The following is a 22,651-nucleotide window of genomic DNA, read 5'->3' on the forward strand; positions in this document are numbered from 1 at the left end:
AATTCATTATTTTGTACATAATTATGAGTCCATGTACATAAGTATCACAAGCTCCTCCCATGTACATAAGTATCACAGGCTCCTCCCATGTACATAAGTATCACAAGCTCCTCCCATGTACATAAGTATCACAGGCTCCTCCCATGTACATAAGTATCACAGACTCCTCCCATGTACATAAGTATCACAGACTCCTCCCATGTACATAAGTATCACAAGTTACTCCAATGTACATAAGTATCACAGGCTCCTCCCATGTACATAAGTATCACAGGCTCCTCCCATGTACATAAGTATCACAGGCTCCTTTCATGTACATAAGTATCACAGGCTCCTCCCATGTACATAAGTATCACAGGCTCCTTTCATGTACATACTGTTAAAGGCCTCCAAGTCACTGCATATAAGCTCTCCAAATAAATAAATGAGCTCAATGGCGCTCTCATAAAAACTATTCCTCAATAATTAATAAATCCTCAAATATGGTGTTCTCATAAAAATAATCCTCAATAATAATCCTCTAAAGTAAATGAATAATTAAAAATATTGTACCATAGGATAATTAAATAAAGAAATCAATAGATGTGCAAAGCCTTAATCAATTTAAAAAAAATATTGAATAAAATCAATAATAAATGTGCAAAAAATAAAAATTTATATCGATACAGTTTTTTGCACTATGGAATGACATTTATTCACTAGAAGTTGGTTGTTTGTTATTGCATTATTGCACTTTATGCATGGTGGACATTTTTTTGCTATTTTTGCGCAATTTTTTGCTTTTTTTGCACGTATTTGATTGTTGTTTGCACAAATCCATACTTTGACCCGATTTTACCTTTTTATTTTTATTGTTTGTCTAGTTTTTATCCCATTAATTTTAAGAACGTTAATAGCGAGTCAGCTATTTGCTGATTTTGCACTTTCTTTGTTTGCACGTGTTTTTTTTTTTTTTTTGCACATTTACACTGGATGATTATTGATTTTATTCAATATTTTTTTTTTATTGATTACGGCTTTGCACATCTATTGATTTATTTATTTAATTATCCTATGGTACAATATTTTTAATTATTCATTATTAATTATTCATTTAGTTTAGCGGATTATTATTGAGGATTATTTTTATGAGAACACCATATTTATTTTGAGAGTATATATACAGTGATCATTGAGGATTTATTCATTATTAAAGAATATTTTTTATGACAGCACCATTGAGTTAATTTATTTATTTGGAGAGCTTATATACAGTGACTTGCAGGCCTTTAGTAGAGATGGCGGTTGAAAGTTCGCGAACCGCAAAGTTCGTAGCGGGCCCCATTGACTTCAATGGCAGGCGAACTTTAAAAACCTACAGGTCATATTTCCAGCCACAAAATAATTACTAGCTGTGCACACATAGTCCCACCACATGGCCACTGACATAACACATGTATGACGTGAATTTGGGATCGACAACTACAAGCATTCTTTTTTTATCTGTGAAATTTTGACAGTTCAGGACTCAGGAGCGCATGAAGGCAATGGAGGATAGGAAAGGTCAGGGTAGGCTATGAAGAGGGTGCAGGAGATGATCACCAGCACTGTGAAATAGAGCACTGACACCAGCAGCGTGATAGAGTGCACTGACACCAGCACCGTAATAGAGAGCACTGACACCAGCACCATGATATATAGAGCACTGACACCAGCACCGTGATATAGAGAACTGACACCAGCACCTTGATATAGAGCACTGACACCAGCACCGTGATAGAGTGCACTGACACCAGCAACGTGATATACAGAACTGACACCAGCAGCATCATATAGAGCACTGACACCAGCACCGTGATATAGAGCATTGACACCAGCACCGTGATATAGAGCATTGACACCAGCACCGTGATAGAGAGCACTGAGACCAGCACTGAGATAGAGTGCTGGCACTGATACCAGCACCGTGATATAGAGCACTGACACCAGCACCGTGATATATAGAGCACTGACACCAGCACCATGATATAGAGCACTGACACCAGCACCGTGATATAGAGCACTGACTCCAGCACTGAGATAGAGAGCACTGACACCAGCACCATCATATAGAGCACTAACACCAGCACCGTGATAGAGAGCACTGACACAAGCACTGTGATATAGAGCACTGACACCAGCACCGTGATATAGAGCACTGACACCAGCACCGAGATAGAGAGCACTGACAGCAGCACTGATACCAGCAACTCGCTGCTGGGCCCCAAAAATATGACACCGCTCAACCTCTTCAAACAGGAGGGTACGGCATATAGTACGGTGTGCTTTTTTTGTACAAGGAAGTGAGCCAAATGTAGAAAAAAGGTCTAGTGTGCTCGATTAAATAAATTGTTTATAGAGATATACATGGTCTACTGGTCACATGTGTTGAATTTCTCTGAGATCCATGCCTCATTCATTTTCAGAAACGTGAGGTAGTCAACACTGTCGTGAGCTAGACGAGTGCGCTTATCGGTCACAATCCCCCCTGCTGCGCTGAACGTCCTTTCGGACAGGACACTGGACGAGGGGAAAGCCAACAGTTCCAGCAAATTGGGCAAGCTCTGGCCAGAGGTTAAGCCTGCCCACCCAGTAGTCCAGGGGTTCATTACTCCTCAGAGCGTCCACATCGGCCGTTAACCCGATGTAGTCAGACACCTGATGGTCTAGGCGTTCCCTGATGCTGGATCCGGATGAGACCTGTCGATGGGTCGGCTGAAAGAATGACCTCATGTCAGAAGTCACCAACACATCTTCAAACCGGCCTCTTCTTGCAGGCGCTGTTGGATTGCTACCCACAACTCCTTCTCTGGGAGTGGGAATTGCTCCTCTGCCAGCGCACGCAAAAGCAGAACACAGCATTTCTCAAAGCAAGGCCTGGAAGTGCTGCATTCTGACAGCCCTCTGTGACGGTGGTAACATTTCCGCCATTTTGTGTTTGTACCGGGGGTCTAAGGACGTTGCTACCCAGTACTGTTCCTTGACCCTTATGCTTTTTATACGGGGGTCCCTGTTAAAACACTGGAGCATGAAGGCCTCCATTTGCACTAAACTGGAAGCGGTGTGGTGGTCAGGCTCCTGCTCATAATCCAGGATAATGTCATCCTCCTCGTTCTCCTCTCCCCATCCATGCACAACAACAGGGATCCCAGAAAGGTTTAAAGCATGCTCTTCTTGCTCCTCCTCATTTGCCCCGGCACCATCCTCCTCTGACTCCTCTTCAGACTCCTGTTGTTGACTTGTCTCAGATAGAGTAGCCCCCCTGGGAATTTATCCAGCATTGCGACTTTCTCATCTTCCCGCTTCTGCAACTCCACGGCTTGATCAATGACATGACGCAATGCACGCTCCATAAAGAAGGCATAAGTTACCATGTCACTGAGGGCACCATGGCTGCGACTGAGCAGTTTGGTGATCTCATCAAATGGCAGCAGAAGTCGGCATGCGTAGCGCATGAGCAGCCACTGGTGTGGTGAAAAAAAAGCCAGCTCCTCAGAACCTGTTCTGCCTCAGAGTTCATACAGGTAGACGTTAACTGCATGTTTCTGCTGGAGCAGCCTATCAAACATATAGAAGGTTGAGTTCCATTGCGTCGGGCAATCGCAAATAAGATGTCTGACCGGCAGATTGTATTGCCGCTGAATGTCAGCAAGGCGAGCCATGACCGTGTAAGATCTTCTAAAATGGGCTGAGATTCTCCTTGCCTGCCGCAAGATGTCCTGGACCCCAGTGTATTTGACAACTAATCGCTGCAGGACCAAGTTTAAGACGTGTGCCATGCATGGCACGTGCGTAATTTTGCCCTGTTTCCATGTGCTAAGCAGATTGGCACCGTTGTCACACACCACTTTACCAACTGTCAAATTGAGCGCTGTTAGCCACTGATCTGCCTGTGAACGCAAAGCTGAAAGGAGTGCCGGGCCAGTGTGGCTCTTGGCTTCCAGGCACAACAGATGCAGCACGGGATGGCAAAGTCTCACCTAGCATGTCGAATAGGTTCTGGGGAGCTTGGGTGGCGCAGCGGAAGAGACGCTAACAGCTGAAAAGGAGGAGTCAGCCGAGGAGGAAAGGGAGGAGGATGGAGTAGGAGGAGAAGGAGAAGAAGGCCTGCATGCAATCCGTGGTGGTAAAACCAAATCTACACGGGTGCCACAGGTTACATGCTTGACGGCCGTCAGAAGGTTCACCCAGTGGGCAGTAAAAGTGATATACCTTCCCTGCCCATGTTTTCTAGACCACGTGTCTGTGGTCAGATGTATCTTGGCACCGACACTGTGCCAGAGATACATTCACTTGCCGCTGAACATGGCCATATAGCTCTGGGATGCCCTTCTGTGAGAAATACTTCCTTCCTGGGACCTTCCATGTTCCAATGGCCACAAATTTTCTAAAGGCCTTCGAGTCCACCAGTTTATATGGCAGTATTTGGTGGGCTATGAGTTCTGATGAGCCAGCCGTCAACCGTTGGGAAAGAGGGCTATCCGGCGTCATCATTTTTTTACGCTCGAACATTTGGCCCACGGAAGCCTGCCTTTTTGCAGAAAAACATGAGCTTGCCATGATGGAAGGTGGAGTGGAGGACAATTGTGAGGAGAGAGGAGAAGGAGAAGTAGAAGACGAGGCTGGATGGTGAGAGCCTGGAGTGTGGCTTTGTGTGTTCCGTTGCTCCCACTGGGCTCGGTGCTGGCTGCTCATGTGCCTTCTTAAGGCGGTCGTCCCTAGGTGAGTGTTGGGCTTACCGCGACTAATGCGTTGACTGCAAAGATTGCAGATGGCAACGCTATTTTCAGCAGCGGACTTGTTAAAAAAAGCCCACACTGCGGAGCCATGTGCCGGTGTCCTGGGAGCACCAGATGTGACCGTACATGGTCGATGACTCGCTCCTGATACGTTCGCAGTCTGCTTTGTCCCTCCTGTGCAATCTAAGTTCTTCCTGCTTCTCCTCCCTTTCTGCTGGTCCATATCTCCCTCTGAACTCCCCTCCTCTTCCTCTCTTGTGGGCACCCACGTGGCATCAGTAGGCACGTCAAAGTAATTCCTGTGACTCAAGCAGAAGGTATATGGTGGTGGTGGTGTTGGTGGTAGTCTTTGGGGGTGTAGGTCCACAAAGGTCCTTGTAAGGACTGGTATAGGTGTACTATTTGGAGGGTTGTGGTGCACTGCTGCAGATTGCTGCCCTATTCTGCAGCAGTCCTTTATCAGTGTAGGGACTGAGGTACAGTCTGCAAATCACTAGCTACTTGGTCCACAAAGGTCCTTGTAAGGACTGGTATAGGTGTACTATTTGGTGTGCAGCATATAGGTGTGTAATACGCGTATAAAATATTTGCACATATAGAAAGCATAGTATAGTGCATTTCCACTGTGCAGCATTGTGACTGTTGAGCGGTTCTGCAGCGATACTACAGAGAGCGACAAACGCAATAAAAAAAAGTATAACTGGTGTGATAGACCAGTGGCCCCCAAAAACAACAGATTGAAGCGGGGTGTTATATACCTTCTTCCACATACATACTGCACTTCTCTAGAGACTTTTGTCACAGGGTCATTTAAAAAATGGCAGGCAGAGGAAGAGGCAGGCCCTTGCCCAGGGGTGGTAGGGGTAGGGCAGGAGCAACAGACTTGTGCCAAAGTGACAAATTGCAGAAGGTGGTGCGATTACGTCAAAAGACGCACCAGACTTGGTTGAGAGGCTCACTCAGCCTTATTTTTCTGCACCCTCCTCATCCTCTCGATCTGCACCTTCTTCTTCACTCTCTGCTATGTGCACCTCCAAAGACACTACCACCAACACCACCATATTCCTTCCGCTTGAGTCACAGGAATTATTTTCTGATCCATATCAAGACATTTCCGATGCACAGCCACTCTTGGCATTGGATCAGGAAGAGGCGGTAGCAATAACCGCCACTCAGCAGCCTGACGACAGTACCCAAATCAGCCCAAGGAGGTGGTTGGTCCCCGGTGTTGCTGCCTACTCTGAGTTCTCTAATTATAGCGGTGGGGAAGGTGATGTCGATGATGACGTGTCTAGTGATGTCACGTGGGTGCCCACGAGAGGAAGAGGAGGGGAGTTCAGAAGGATATATGGACCAGCAGATAGAACTTAGATTGCACAGGAGGGACAAAGCAGACTGCGACTGTATCAGGAGCGAGGCACGTGACCGCCTTAAGAAGGCACATGAACAGCCATTGCAGAGCCCAGTGGGAGCAACGGAACACACAAAGCCACACTCCAGGCTCTCACCGTCCAGCCTCGTCTTCTACTTCTCCTCTCTGCTCACAATTGTCCTCCACTCAACCTTCCATCACGCCAAGCTCACGTTTTTCTGCAAAAAGGCAGGCTTCCATGGGCCAAATGTTCGAGCGTAAAAAAATGATGACGCCGGATAACCCTCTTGCCCAACGGTTGGCGGCGGGCTTGTCAGAACTGATAGCCCGCCAACTACTGCCATATAAACTGGTGGACTCGGAGGCCTTTCGAAAATGTGTGGCCACAATGGAAGGTCCCAGGAAGGAAGTATTTTTCACAGAAGGGCATCCCAGAGCTATATGGCCATGTTCAGTGGCAAGTGAATGTACAGTATCTCTGGCACACAGTATCGGTGCCAAGATACATGTGACCACAGACATGTGGTCTAGCAAACACGGGCAGAGAAGGTATATCACTTTTACTGCTCACTGGGTGAACCTTCTGATGGCCGTCAAGCATGTAACCCGTGCCACCTGTGTAGATTTGGTTTTACCACCACGGATTGCATGCAGGCCTCCTTCTTCTTCTCCTCTTCCTACTCCATCCTCCTCCCTCTCCTCCTCGGCTGACTCCTCCTTTTCTGCTGCTAGCGTCTCTTCCTCTGCGCCGCCCAAGCTCCCCAGAACCTATTCGACATGCTAGGTGAGACGTTGCCATGCCGTGCTGCATCTGTTGTGCCTGGAAGCCAAGAGCCACACTGGCCCGGCACTCCTTTCAGCTTTGCGTTCACAGGCAGATCAGTGGCTAACACCACTCAATTTGACAGTTGGTAAAGTGGTGTGTGACAACGGTGCCAATCTGCTTAGCGCATTGAAACAGGGCAAAATTACGCATGGGCCATGCATGGTACATGCATGGTACACGTCTTAAACTTGGTCGTGCAGCGATTCATTGTCAAATACCCTGGGGTCCAGGAAATCTTGCGGCAGGCAAGGAAAATCTCAGAAGATCTTACACGGCCATGGCTCGCCTTGCTGACATTCAGCGGTGACACAATCTGCCGGTCAGACGTCTTATTTGCGATTGCCCGACGCGATGGAACTCAACCTTCTATATGCTTGATAGGCTGCTCCAGCAGAAACGTGCAGTTAACGTCTACCTGTATGAACTCTGCGGCAGAACAGGTTCTGAGGAGCTGGGTTTTTTTCACCACGCCAGTGGCTGCTTATGCGCGTCGCATGCAGACTTCTGCGGCCATTTGATGAGATCACCAAACTGGTCAGTCGCAGCCATGGCGCCATCAGTGACAAGGTACCTTATGCCTTCTTTATGGAGCGTGCATTGCGTCCTGTCATTGATCAAGCTGTGGAGGAGCAGGAGCGGGAAGATGAGGAGGTCGCAATGCTGGATGAATTCGCAGGGGGGCCTACTCTATCTGAGACAAGTCAACAACAGGAGTCTGAAGAGGAGTCAGAGGAGGATGGTGCCGGGGTGGATGAAGAGGAGCAAGAAGAGCATGCTTTAAAACTTTCTGGGATCCCTGTTGTTGTGCGTGGATGGGGAGAGGAGAACGAGCAGGGCGATATTATCCTGGATTATGAGCAGGAGCCAGGCCACCACACTGCTTCCAGTTTAGTGCAAATGTGGGCCTTCATGCTCCAGTGTTTTAACAGAGACCCCCGTATAAAAAGCATAAGTGTCAAGGACCAGTACTGGGTGGCAATGTACTTAGACCCCCCGGTACAAACACAAAATGACGGAAATGTTACCGCCGTCACAGAGGGCTGTCAGAATGGAGCACTTCCAGGCCTTGCTTCGAGAAATGCTGCATTCTGCTTTTGTGTGGCAGAGGAGCAATTCCCACTCCCAGAGAAAGAGTTGCGGGTACCAATCCTGCAAGAAGAGGCCGGTTTGAAGATGTGTTGGCGACTTCTGATATGAGGTCATTTTTTCAGCCAACCCATCAATAGGTGTCATCCGGATCCAGCATCAGGGAACGCCTAGACCATCAGGTGTCTGACTACATCGGGGTTAACGACCGATGTGGATGCTCTGAGGAGTGATGAACCCCTGGACTACTGGGTGGGCAGGCTTGACCTCTGGCCAGAGCTTGCCCAATTTGCAATGGAACTGTTGGCTTCCCCCTCGTCCAGTGTCCTTTCTGAAAGGACGTTAAGCGCAGCAGGGGGGATCGTGACCGGTAAGTGCACTCGCCTAGCTCACGACAGTGTTGACTACCTCACATTTCTAAAAATGAATGAGGCATGGATCTTAGAGGAATTCAACACATGTGACCAGTAGACCATGTATATCTCTATAAACGATTTATTTAATCGAGCACCCAGACCTCTACATTTGGCTCACTTCCTTGTACAAAAAAGCACACCATACTATACGCCCGTACCCTTCTGTTTGAAGAGGTTGAGCAGTGTCATATTTTTGGGGCCCAGCAGCAAGTTGCTGCTATCAGTGCTGCTGTTAGTGCTCTCTATCTTGGTGCTGGTGTCAGTGCTCTTTATCACGGTGCTGGTGTCAGTGCTCTATATCACGGTGCTGGTGTCAGTGCACTCTATCACGGTGCTGGTGTCAGTGCTCTATATGACGGTGCTGGTGTCAGTGCACTCTATCACGGTGCTGGTGTCAGTGCTCTATATCTCGGTGCTGGTGATCATCTCCTGCACCCTCTTCATAGCCTACCCTGACCTTTCCTCTCCTCCATTGCCTTCATGCGCTCCTGAGTCCTGAATTGTCAGAATTTCACATATGAAAAAAGAATTCTTGTAGTTGTCGATCCCAGATTCACACATGTGTTATGTCAGTGGCCATGTGGTGGGACTATGTGTGCACAGCTAGTAATTATTTTGTGGCTGGAAATATGACCTGTAGGTTTTGAAAATTCGCCTGCCATTGAAGTCAATGGGGCCCGCCGCAAACTTTACGGTTCGCGAACTTTCGACCGCGTTCGCGAAACGTCCCGTCGGAAGTTCGTCCATCTCTAGTCCTGTACCCCATAATGGATGTGTCATCATGGGTCAGAGTTCTTTCACACGGTAAACACATATGTCCGCCGGGCGAACAGCGGCAATAGTCCGCCGATCTGGCGAATCGCGAACACGCAAAATTCTCTGTGAAGCGACCGCTGGGCGAACAGTTTGGCCATCCCTATTGGCCATGTAATGAGCGGTGCCTGGTTTCCTCTGCTGCAGAGATGGTTGTTCTTCTGGAAGGTTCTCCTTTCTCCACAGAGAAATGCTGGAGCTCTGTCACAGTGATCATCAAGTTCCTGGTCATCTCCCTGACTAAGGCCCTTCTCACCCGGTCACTCACTTTGGCCAGGAGGCCCGCTCTAGGAAGAGTCCTGGTTATTTCAAACAACTTTCATTTACAGATAATGGAGGCCACTGTGCTCATTGGGACCAGAAAATGCAGAAAATTGTCTCTACCCTTCCCCAGATCTGTGCCTCCATAAAATTCTGTCTTGGAGGTCTACAGACAATTTCTTGGATTTCATGGCTTGGTTTGTGCTCTGACATGCACTGTTAAAGTGATTGTAAGGGTTTTTCTTTTTTGAATAACAAACATATCATACTTACCTCCACTGTGCAGCTTGAGTGGCCCCAAACCTCGTCTTCTGGGGTCCCTTGGTGGCTCTCGCGGCTCCTCCCCACATCAGATAACCCCCTAGGAGAAGCGCTCCTTGTGGGGGCACTCCCAAGTCCAGCATTTCGGCGTCCAAAGCCATCAAATGTATGACTCGGCCCCCCTGTCATTGGATTTAATTGACAACAGCGGGAGCCAATGGCTGCGCTGTCTCCAATCTATCCAATCAGGGCGCAAGACACCGGCCAGGGCTGGTGTACTCGTTCCCATCGCACACATTTCGGGGCTCAGGTCAGCTTCCACATCCCATCAGCATCACATGGTGGATGATTATCTAGGGGCGAATACAGAGATGGAGAGCTTTCTAGTTGAAGATCCACTGGTTTACTGGCTCATGAGAATAAACCACTAACCAGAAATTGCCCAGTATGCAATTGAGCTGCTGGGCAACCTTGCATCCAGCATGCTTTTTCGAATGGGCATTCAGTGCTGATGGAGGTCTCGTTACTGATAATAGAATGCATCTGTCCGCAGACTCCGTGGACCATCTAACATTTATCAAAATGAATTACTCCTGGATTACCAGGGGCTATGAAGCCCCTGATGCCAATATCACCGATTAAGTGTTTTTGGGAAGTGGAATGTCTGTAGATTCCTGACGTCTTGCCTTTGAGACAGAGAAAGAGGCTGAGAAAATAGATTCCCCAGTCCCTTTCTCAGCATTGAAGATTAATGGACAGAAGACAGAGGCTCCTCCTGTTCATTCATTACCTGAAGCCAAGCAACACACAGGACAAAAAGAGCGTTTGTTAGTGATCGCTCTCTATGTCCAATTCAGAAAAGGAAGGAGCCAGTAAATGACATATTTACCAGCTCCTTCCTCCGCTCTCCATCCTGATACATCACCTGCTGGCTGCTGGGAGAGGAGGGAGCCGGTTGCGGGGGAACGGGGGGCAGAGGAGGACAGGGGGCAGAGAACACAAGGCTGGAAGAGGACACAGCAGTCAGAGGAGGATGGGGGTCTGGAAAACACAGGGGTGGAGGAGAAGGACATGGCTGACATTGGAAGAAAAAGAGAACGTTGGGATTTTAAATGAGGCGGTGACCAGGTAAGGTCAGTTGCCTCCATCCCTATTTGATTAAAGCAATCAGGAAACTGGGGGTTGGGACTTTAAATGAAGCAGGCAGGTGTAAAACATTTACATTTATTGGAAAATCAATGGTAAGTTGCACGAGGGTAGTCATGAGTACACCAAGAAGACCAATATATTCCATTCAATGGATAGACATACAGCAATAACAATTACCCACGAAAATACAAATCACATATTACAAGTGATCATTAAGTAAGTAAAACATATGGTTGGCATAAAACATGGCATATAGTAGCTCTATGCATTTCGTGGATTCATCCACTCTTCAGGAGCATGCACGTGGAAAACTGAATGCTGTAATATAATAACGAATAATATCTGTAAGGTCTGACCCTGTCACGGAAAGTAGAGATTAAAGTAATTAGAGGTAATATTAGCTAGGATAACCCCCCCCCCCCCCAAAAAACACTCTCAAAAGTACTTACATTGTCTGTATCTATGCAGTAGCAATGTGCCAAAATGAATCAACTGGAGCTTTACAAAGAATAACTCATAATATAGAATATTGACAAGATAATTAAATTCAAAACAGGTCAGTGTAATATGTTTACAGGCAGATATTTTGGTGAGGGAGGCTCCAGAGGAGGGGGGGGGGGGGGGTTGGGATAGGATAGGGATGAGAAGGAAGTAGGGGGGAATGGGAGTACCAGCATATTGATCCGGTGAAGTACATTTCAACAAGGAACATTCACCAAGAACATTATACTTGTACAGTACATCTAGAATGTGATAGTCAAGAAGACCACTTGAAAATAAACTTGTCCATGGCTACATTTTACCTAACTACTATTCTCTCCATCTCACATTGGAGATTGAGGTCTGCAAGTGTAGACGCCAGGGAGGGGGGTTCTGTAGTTCTCTAGTGTCTAGTAATATTTACTTTTGCTGCAAGTAGGAGATGTATTATTACTACTCATGACCTGGGAGGAAATTTTTCTATACCCAAGTGAAGTAAGGATAACGATTGGGTGGGTGTTCAAGAGATCTGTGATATAGAGGAAATTAAGGAAAAGATTTGCCTCCAGAAGGAGCTAAGGGATCTGCAAAACCAAAGAAGGTGTGCAATAGTACCTATATTAATGCATCTCCTCCAGCAAGTAGGGGGAGAGTTCTGATACATTTTTGATAATCTGTAGGGTGTCAGGTATCACCTTTGTCGGGTTTTTTGATAGGTTTCCCAACGATTGGAGCAATGGAATGCTGCAAATGTGTATTTGAATGCCTTATTCCACATGGTAGGGGCTGTACTGAGATTCAATTCTGCTTTCCATTTTGATAAAGTATTAAGTTGGGAGTAGGGCCTCTGGTCATTTAAAGCTGTATATATTGTGGACATTCCATGTTTTGGGTATGTGGGCTGGGAGTAAAGTCTGTGTAGTGTTTCAGGGATTGAGACTTCATGGGGGAGTTTAGAAGCTTTAAGGAGGTGGCTGATCCTTACATGCGTATATGCTTCTGGGAGATGAAATTAGTTTTGGAGGTCATTGAAGGTATTTAAGGGCTGTTGAGATTTGAGATATAGTAGGGAGTAAATTCCATACATGTGCCAGTGCTGGATCCTAAGATTTGGAATTTGACCTGCTAGTAATCTAATAGAGATGGGTGGTCGTTAGGGTTGGTTGGGTGGTGTGTTCCATGTGTACTTCTTCCAAGCCAGTAATGATGCTCTAGATTATAGGAAGGAGGGTGTTGTAGGTAACTGGGAACCCACAGTGGTGAGGAGAAGGGTGTCCAGCAGATTGTAAGTTGTGGGATGTGGAGATTTCATAGTTGGCCCAAGCTTTGTTGGAGGATGGGTGCCACCAGTAGTATAATTGGCCCAAGATAGAGGGCATAGTAGTAAGTACGGATGTGGGAAATCCCTACCCTGCCCTGGTTATTGTGTCTTTGTGTTATTGTGAGCGCATCTATGTGCCTTTTTATCCCGTATGAATTTTGTGATCTGTCCTTGAATGGAGTAAAAAAATCTTGGGCAACTGGCAATACTACCGTGAGAACTAGGTATATGAGTTTGGGCAAAATGATCATCTTGAATGAGGCTATTCTCCCGAGTCTGGATAGTCCAGGAAGTCGCAGTTGGTGGAGTATTTGGGGAAGTTGTTTTTGGAAGGCTCTATCGTTTAAGTCGTCTAGCTGGTTTGGGAGAAAGTTTAATTCCCAGGTATGTGATAGCTTGGTTAGTCCAAGTAAAGGGGAGACTCTTTAGTAGAGATTCATGTTTGTTGGAGAGATTCAATGGGAGGATTAGGAGACCCCACTATATTAATTAACTACATTCTAGCACCTATCTAGGAGAGTGCTACATATAATAAACACCCCAAATAATTGAATACCCCAAAATACTGACCCCTGATTGCAGAGGTACGCAACCTTAAAGAGGTGGTGATCTACCTGAACAACATGGGAGAAGTCAAAGATCACCGGGCACAGCGTTGCCTTCTCACACCTGATTCAAACCTTGAATTGCCATACTACCGTGTCACAATTGTGTGCGTATCGCCTCCTCACCACCTGTCAAACACGTTCAAATCGCTTTTTCAGAGGAGCAGTAGTGCCTGCTGTACTTCTGAATGAGCCCTTAGTTGCAGTCGGCAGCAGCACCCTTAGGGTTCGTTGACATGTAAAGTTAGGGGGGTGGTAAAACCCTGAAGTTTTATTGTCCTCAATCCCTACCCAATTTAGCTGCTGAGGCTTTTGGTGGGTGCTACCTTCTGCCAACCACAACCTCTTTAAGTAAACAGGGCCACTCTGCAAGCACCCTGCAACTGCATGCTTCTGTGGGGTCCAAAGGGTTAAAGCAGGTGGTGAGAAAGCAACACAACGCTGCCTGCTTTAATCCCTTGTTTGCTGTTTTGCACAAGGTTGGAGGGCACTTACAAAGCGGCCCCATTCACTTAAATGGGTCATGCTTGGCAGGTGCTACACCCATCAACCATGGCAGAGCGTATAAGACATGATACAGCTTATCAGCTGAGGAGGAGAGGAAACGTGTAGATCACTGCGCCAGCACACATCCCCCCACCCTTATCAGCTGGCAGCTGAAGAGGAGGAGAGCAAACATGAAGGGATCACCCACCTGCTTATCGGCTGGCTATTATATACTGCTACATCCCTGCGGAGGCAGAGCCTAATGATTTGCTCAGACTGTGATTGGGCAAGACCGGGCCAGGGGGAGTGGCAAGCTCGTCGACAGTGCACATGGATACGGACACCAACAACAGATCAGAGAGTGCAGCATGACGGGTAAGTCGCAGTCCTGCTGACTGTGCCCTCATGTGCTGTTTATCTCCTTCTTCTTGGCTGGGACACCCTAAGACCCCTTTCACACTGTGCTGCCACCATCATCATCGTTTTAGCAGCGCTATTTGGCTGCTAGTGGGGTGGTTTTAACCCCCTTGTATCGGCCGAAAAGGGGCTAAATTGCAAAACGCCACCGGATCGCAGTTTTGCCCACAGTATCACAAGGCTGCCCAATTAATTTCAATGGGGAGCAGCGGTGGAGGAGCGGTGAGTTCACCGTTCCTTCACCACTCCAAAGAAGCTGCTGTTAGGACTTTTTGTGACGTCCTGCCAGTGCACCGCTCCAGTATGAAAGTGTGAAAACCGGGCTTTCATACTGGAGTGAATGGAGCTGTTTTTCTCAGGCGCTATTTTTAACTTTGTAGCACCTGAAAAAAACCTGCAGTGTGAAAGGGGTGTTAAGCCCCACACACACTATCAGATTTTCTGCTGATTTTTGTCTTCAGATTTACCAAAACCATCTAGTGCAATGGCCTGCCTGATTGCATACACATTGAAACCCCTAAGGTTTGACCTCATATTATATGTTTTTTGGTAAATCTGAAGGAAAAAATCAGCAGAAAATCTGATAGTGTGTATGGGGCCTTATGCAGCGTACACGCGATCAAACAATTGGGTGGAAAAGTCCAGGAAATTCAAGTCCGCCGGACAATCCCCCCGTGTGTAGCTTCCGGCGGACTTTTTTTACCCGTAAGTACGGCGGACTTAGAAAGTAGTTTTGCACTCCAATCTTCCCGCCAGACTTGCATTTCGGCGGACAATCCGGCCGTGCGTATGCCAGTCCGCCGTACTTTTGAAATGAATGGACTTTTCCTGCCCGCGAGAAAAGTCCGCTCATTTTAAGCACGTCTCCAGGTAGACGGGGCCCGCGAAGGATGCGTCGCTGGCCCCGCTACCTGGTATGGACTTAAAGGGGAACCCCAACGCTGAAAAAATCGGCGTGGGGGTCCCCCCCAGGTCCACATCAGACCCTTTTCCGAGCACGCTATCCGGCTGGCCAGGAAAGGGGGGGACTAACGAGCGCCCCCCCCCTCCTGAGCCATACCAGGCTGCGTGCCCTCAACATGGGGGGTGCCATGCAGCCCCCCACCCCAAAGCACCTTGTCCCCATGTTGATGAGGACAAGGGCCTCTTCCCGACAACCCTGGCCGTTGTTTGTTGGGGTCTGCGGGCGGGGGACTTATCGGAATCTGGGAGCCCCCTTTAATAAGGGGGCCCCCGGATACAGGCCCCCCACCCTATGTGAATGAGTATGGGGTACAATGTACCCCTACCCATTCACCTGTAAAATAAAGTAAAAAAAAAACCACAACACACAAGGGTTAAAATAGTTTATTGCACAGCTCCGGGGGGCTTCCGTCTTCGGGGGTCTTCTCGCCGGACTCCTCCGCTATCTTCTTCTAGCTCTTTTGCTAGCGGAGGAGCCCGGCTTTCTTCCTCGCCGCCGCCCTCTTCTTCCGACTTCGGGGGTCTTGTCCCCCTCTTCGGTTCTTCTTGCCGGGCCATCGCGCCTTCTTCTAGCTCTTTTACAGGTGGTGGCCCGGTCTTCTGTCACCGCTGTCGTCGCCGCCTTCTGTTCTTCTCTTCAGATGTTGCCTCGTCACATCCTCTGCTCACAATGGCACCGACGCTACGCGACGCGACTTATATAGGGACATCACCGGATGATGTCCCCGCCTATTATGATGTCACAGTCCCAGCATCCTCTGGGACTTTGTAACACTTTTGTAAAGCTTCATGAAATATGATGGATCTTTAAACTATAATAATAATAATGTAGCGGCCATAACCCGTTGCAGGGCGGCCTTGACTTAATGGGCTTACCGGTTACCTTCTCCTGGCCTGCTCCTCCTCGTCTAGGGGTTCCCAGGGTTGATACCCAATGACCCAATGACTACACTGACACAGATAAAGCCCTTTCAAAGGTTTTATTTTGCAGTAGAACTTTCACAAAACACAGTCTCTTAGGGAACAGAGGGCACGGGGTGAAGAACTCAGGTACCTTGAACTGCAGGTATAACAAAGTCTCTATTTCCACCCAGAGATTAGCCACTCGCAGCTGGGTACTTCAAGGCTGAACAGATCTCTAGCCAGAGGTCATTGCAGTCAGCACGTTGGCTCAAAACTTGAACAATCAACTAAAGATGAACAGGAACCTTTTTCCAACTGTATCTGGAATGTTTCCCGCTTCCTTTGTGGTACTGGAAAAGTGTGGACTCGTCAATATCCTTCCCAACTCAGTAACCAGGCACTTCTCAGGATGTCATTTGCCGGCCCTCCTCTGAAGTGTCCTCCCCCGGTCACTTCCACAAGCTGTGGTGTCCCTCCAAGCCGAGAGCACACCCGGACACTTTGAATCCTCCCTCAGTTACTGCGCCTCGGACCAGCCGGTTCCGAGACTCGGGGAAGAGACGGATCCCAACCCCAGACCAGACGGGTCTATCAGGGGCCACTGACAGGAACATGTTGCGGGATGTCAAACACCCCATGACCAGGACCCCTCATGGGGCCACCCTGGTCCTGGAACCAGAACAGACCACACGGGTCTCTCGAACAACTCCAGAACACCGAACATGTGACCCGCACCTGTTTAAGCACCCCCTCCCAGACTCCTCAGCGGGCCCGGCACTCCCGCTGATTGGCTCAGAGAGGGCCGATACCAAAACATCCAACCAGACCTGGTTCTGGCCTGTCATGTGCACCTCACCGCCAACATGACCAGGCAGAACATCAATCATGGCCTGGCCAGACTGGTGTTAAGGCTTCCCTACACAATTAACCCTCAGTACTGTAAGGTCCTGATGCAAAAACTAAATTTACAATGCGTGTGACATCTGAACCCAAATGTCATCCACTACAATAATAATAATAATAATAATATCTGATTTTCAGGTCACAGTATCTCGATGTTCGGATCCCTGTATTCCCGGCACCAGAAAAAAGTTTGGGTCTTCAATTCATAAATGTTGCTATGAGTGTGTCTCATGTCCAGAAGGAGAGATCTCCAACATTTCTGGTAAGGTTTGTATTTGTCTTTATGAAGTACTGTACATCTCTGTCATCCCCGTGTTTTATCCTTTTATAGACCCATTCCGGCACTCCTCTCCTACATGGAAAAATCATCAAATTACTCAAAACTCCCAAACATTTTATGTGTTTTTTTTTATTTATTTATTTTTTTTTAGCAAAGACTTTAGGCATAAAATGGAAGTCATTGCAACTTTTTATGTCACACGGTATTTGCGCAGCAATTTTTCAAACGCTTTTTAGGTCTCATGAATAAAAAAAACAAAAAAAAAGTAAAGTTATCTCAATTTTTTTGTATAATGTGAAAGATGATGTCATGGAATGGCGCCAAAGTTCGGTGCTTAAAAATCCCCACAGGCAAAGTTTTCATTTTTTTTTTTTTTTTTTACAGATTCCCCATTTAGAGTTAAAGAGGAGATCTGGTGCTATAATTATTGCTCTCGCTCTGACGTTTGCGGTGATACCTCACATGTGTGGTTGAATGTCGTCTACATATGGGGGTGCCACTTACGTTTGCCTTTGCTTCTGTGTGTGAGCACACGGGGACAGGGGGGCACTTTAAATTTAGTTTTTTTTTTGTTTATTTTATTTTTATATTTTGACACTTTCCCTTTATTTATTTTTTGACCACTTTTATTCCTATTAGAAGGAATGTAAACATTGCTTGTAATAGGAATAGGGCATGCCAGTAGGGTTGCCACCTCTCCGGGACTAATTACATTATTCAGACAGCATACTTGTCAGTGAGGTGTCCCCGGTGTCCCCCAAGTGTCTTCCCCTCATCTCTGTCCCCATTCCAGTGACCACACACTCTTCTCTATTTACTTCTGCTGGTTTCTGTCCCCCTCACTGACATTCAGAGTTTACACCTCAGGCTTTAAGTGCCCAAAACAGCAGGTACCCCTCAGGACAGACCACCAGCAGCTAAAGGACCCCTCTTCTCCCTGTCTGTGTGTCTCATTGATGACAGGACCGTCCAGCTTCACAGGAGCCCAATACAAGGAACAGCGGGTGCAGCCGATCGCTCACTGCTTGTAACACATGGGAGCTCCTCACATCCTACAGAATGGGACAGCAGGAGACACTTATGGAGTCCACCACTGTCTCCTCACTGTACACCCCACTGTCCACCTGACTACTGCCCATCCAGCTGTCCACCCCCCAGTTCACGCCACTGCCCCCTCAATTTTACCCTGCTGCCCCTCTATCCAGTCCCCTACCTCTCTGTCCACCCCCTGTGCACCCCGATGCCTCTCTGTCCGTCCTTCTGCCCCCTTGTCCATTCTGCTGCCCCCTGTCCCTCCCTCTGCCTCCCTGTCCATCCCACTGCCCCCTTGTCCATTCTGCTGCCCCATCCACTCCTCTGTCCCTTTGTCTATTCTACTGCCCCCTGTCCCTCCCTCTGCCTCCCTGTCCACCCCTCTGCCCATTTGTCCATTCTGCTGCCTCCTGTCCCTCCTGCTGCCTCCCTGTCCACCCCACTGCCCCCTTGTCCCTTCCGCTGCCTACCTGTCCATCCCTCTTCCCCTTGTCCATTCTGCTGCCCCCTGTCCATCCCACTGCCTCCATATCCATCCCGCTGCCCCCTTTTCCATTCTGCTGCCCCCATGTCCACCCCTCTGCCCCCTTGTCCATTCTGCTGTTCCCCCTCTGCCCCTTGTCCATCCTGCTACCTCCCTGTCTCCCCCTCTGCCCCTTGTACATTCTGCTGCCCCCTTGTCCCTCCCATTGCCCCTTTGTCCATTTGGCTGGCTCCCTGTTCATTCTGCTGCCCCCTGTCCATTCTGCTGCTCATTGTCTACCCCTCTGTCTATCCTGCTGCCACTTTAAGCCACCCAAGGGCCAGGACACCCTTAAGTGGTTGCAATGTTAATTGGCAGACACTGAGACTTCTATAGGTAGACAGCCATGCAGGGAAAGGCACCCAGTTGGACACCACATCTGCATGTGTAGGATCGCTGTCTCCTATGGCAACGGTCTAATAATAGTTTCTAACACAAGTTGTAACAAGCTTCTTTACTTCCTCTACAATCTCCTCTTGTAGATCTTCACTCAACTGAGCTACCAGTCTTTCACTAGACTTGCTGATCCGCTGCCACTGGATCTCCTGAGCTCTTCCAACCTTCTCACTCAGTATCTTCCTCAATCGTCACCCCCGATTCCCTGCTGGGTCCCTAGCTTGGCACTCACAGACACTCCTCAAGCATCACCCCACTGGCCTGCTCGGTCCCTGGCTTGGCACATAAGACTGCTCTGCAAGCATCACCTCCGCTGGTTGAGTCCCTGGCTTGACACCTTGCCGAAGTTTCCCAATTGTTCACCGTCCCCGTTTGGTGAGAATACTTGTCCGGTACTTGCTTCAGCTACTCACTGTGATCTCCTGTAGCAAGGTGGATGGTCCCTTAGTGGCGATGGCTTCTCTTCTACCTCCAACAACGACAGGTTCTCCGGACGGCAGAACTTCTGTTCTCCGGACGGCGTCACTTCTGGTTGAACTGCAAGCCGCAGTCCCAACCCTACGCTGCTCTCTTGCTTCTGGATCGACCCTCAGACAGCCTCACAGCCAGATGTCCCCAGGATAGGTACATTTAAGAGCAACCCCGCCTAAACAGACCTAAATTTGAATAGTTTTCCAATTTCCAAAGAGAATAAAATAGATAATAAAGGTGTAGCGGATGACATTTGGGATCAAATGTCACACGCCTGTAAATTTAGTTTTTGGCCTCAGAACAGTAAAGGTTCTGAAGGTTAATTGTGTAGATAGGCCTTAACACCAGTCTGGCCAGGCTGTGTTTGTAAGTTCTGCCTGATCATGTGGACGGTGAGTTGCACACGACAGGCTAGAACCAAGTCTGGTTGGATGTTTGGGTATTGGCCTTCTCGGAGCCAATCAGTGGGAGTGCCGGGGCCCGCTGAGGAGTCTGGGAGGGGGTATTTAAACGGGTGTGAGTCACGTGTTCGGGGTTCCGGAGTTGTTCGAGAGACTGTGTGGCCTGGTCTGGTTCCAGGACCGGCGTAGCCCCGTGAGGGGTCCTGGTCATGGGGTGTCCGACACCCTGCAACATGTTCCTGTCAGTGGCCCCTGATAGACCTGCCTGGTCTGGGGTATGGATCCGTCTGTTCCTGAGTTTTGGAACCTGCTGGTCGGAGGCGCAGTAACTGAGGGAGGATTCGTCAGGTCTGTCTGCCAATACCCCCCCCCCGACTGATGGAGCATTGTGAAAAACATTAGAACAAAAAGAAAACTTCACCTCTCCCAAAACAGCTGAAATGTAAAGACTGATCAGATCCATTAGAGATACCCTTTATTACCAAAAGTATTGGGACTCCTGCCTTTACCTTGACCTTGCTTTGTGCACAGGTCCACATCATTTGGTGGAGGGGGGATTATGGTGTGGGGTTGTTTTTCAGGGGTTGGGCTTGGCCCCTTAGTTCCATTGAAGGGAACTCTTAAGGCGTCAGCATACCAAGATATTTTGGACAATACCATGCTCCCAAATTTGTGGGAACAGTTTGGGGATGGCCCCTTCCTGTTCCGACAAGACTGCGCACCAGTGTACAAAGCAAGGTCCATAAAGACATGGATGAGCTGGTTTGGGGTGAAGAAACTTGACTGGACTGCACAGAGTCCCGACCTTTCACCCCCCTTCCTGTCCAGGCCAATTTTCAGTTTTCAGAGCTCTCACATTTTGAATGACAATTACTCAGACACATTTTTCTTTGTTTCTGTTATAACATTTTGAAAATAAATAATCTTTCTTCACATTTTTAGGTCAAAATGTATTCTGTTCCATTTCTCTGGTGAAAATACCCCAAATCAGTGTATATCATTTGTGTGAAAGTTATAGAGTCTACAGACTATGGGATATATTGTATATGTGAGAATCGATCAATCCTGATGTAGTGACGGCCGATCTCATTTCCTGAGTCCCTAAAATGCACTGATTGAAGCTCTGACCCCGATGTTCATTGTGTTTGTATTGTTCTTCTTGCAGACAGTGATAACTGCATGAAATGTCCTGATGAAGAATGGCCAAATAAGAAGAAGGATCGGTGTGTTCCAAAACTGGTGGAATTTCTCTCCTACACTGATGATACCATTGTTGTAGTATTTTCGGCTGTCTCCATCCTCTGTTGTCTTCTGACTGGTTTAATATTGAGGATATTTATACATTACCAGGACACCCCCATTGTTAAAGCTAATAACCGGAACCTGAGCTATCTTCTCCTGGTCTCCATCATGCTGAGCTTCCTCTGTGTCTTCTTGTTCCTCGGCCATCCAGTAGATGTGACCTGCATGCTCCGTGTCTCCTCTTTTGGTGTCATCTTCTCCGTTGCCGTCTCTTCTCTTCTTGCCAAAAGTATCATGGTGTGTATTGCTTTTAAAGCCACCAAACCTGGGAGCCCCTGGAGGAAATGGATGGGAGCCAAACTACCGACTTTTATCATTTGTGTCTTATCACTGGTTCAAGTCTTAATCTGTGTCACTTGGTTGTCTATTTCTCCTCCCTTCCAGGATCGGGACACTCACTCTTATCAGGGGAAGGTCATCATTCAGTGTAATGAGGGTTCAGTTATCGGCTTCTACTCTGTCCTGGGATATATGGGGCTTCTGGCAGCTGTCAGTTTCATTATCGCTTTTTTAGCCAGGACATTACCGGACAGTTTTAATGAAGCCAAGTTCATCACCTTCAGCATGCTGGTGTTCTGCAGTGTCTGGATCGCCATGATCCCGGCCTATCTGAGCACCAGAGGGAAATACATGGTGGCTGTGGAGGTTTTTGCTCTAATAGCCTCAAGTTCTGGACTTCTTGGTTGTATATTTTTCCCAAAATGTTACATAATTCTGTTCAGACCTGACCTGAACACAAAAACATTTATCCACTAATAAGTATGGAGCAACGCTGGGTTACCAGCAGCTATAGCATTATCTCTATTATTGTTAATTGTAGTATTTTGCTAATGTATTGAGAATGAACATTATTAAAGTGGATGTCAACCCCAAATTTTATTTTGTTTGATGTCATAATGTGGAGAATAAGATTTCCTATCATTTGAGCCCAGTCTTGCCACACAGAGTCCCCTCCCCTCCCCTCCTCTCCTCTCCCCTCCCCTTACCTCCCTTCCCCTCCCCTCCAACTTCCACAGGATTGGCTGCCTTTACTGTGTTTTGACTGGATGTTTCTCATCATGGGGTGGGATCCACAGATCAGGGTGAGAGGAAACGTATGCTGCAGTTCGCACCAGAACTTTCGAACGGACCAAAAATTTGTGCGAACTTTAGAACCCCATTGAAGTCTATGGGACTCGAACATTCAAAATAAAAAGTGATAATTTTAATGGCTAATATGCAAGATAT

At 47.7% G+C, this 22,651-nt stretch overlaps 1 protein-coding gene across 1 annotated transcript in view; it reads left to right on the plus strand.

Annotated features, from left to right (window-relative positions):
• LOC143927162 (vomeronasal type-2 receptor 26-like) overlaps positions 1-22,180 on the plus strand; it is a 66,113-nt gene extending 43,933 nt beyond the window's left edge. Inside the window, exons 3-4 of the mRNA XM_077451111.1 lie at positions 17,158-17,281; positions 21,288-22,180. Of these exons, the coding sequence (XP_077307237.1) occupies positions 17,158-17,281; positions 21,288-22,180 (1,017 nt within the window). The remainder of the gene's footprint in view (positions 1-17,157; positions 17,282-21,287) is intronic.
• Positions 22,181-22,651: the final 471 nt, after the last annotated feature.

This window comes from Lithobates pipiens, unplaced genomic scaffold, assembly GCF_037356315.1.
Source record: "Lithobates pipiens isolate NorthernLeopardFrog02 unplaced genomic scaffold, aLitPip1_a1.2 Scaffold_23, whole genome shotgun sequence".
NCBI classification, from domain to species: domain Eukaryota; kingdom Metazoa; phylum Chordata; class Amphibia; order Anura; family Ranidae; genus Lithobates; species Lithobates pipiens.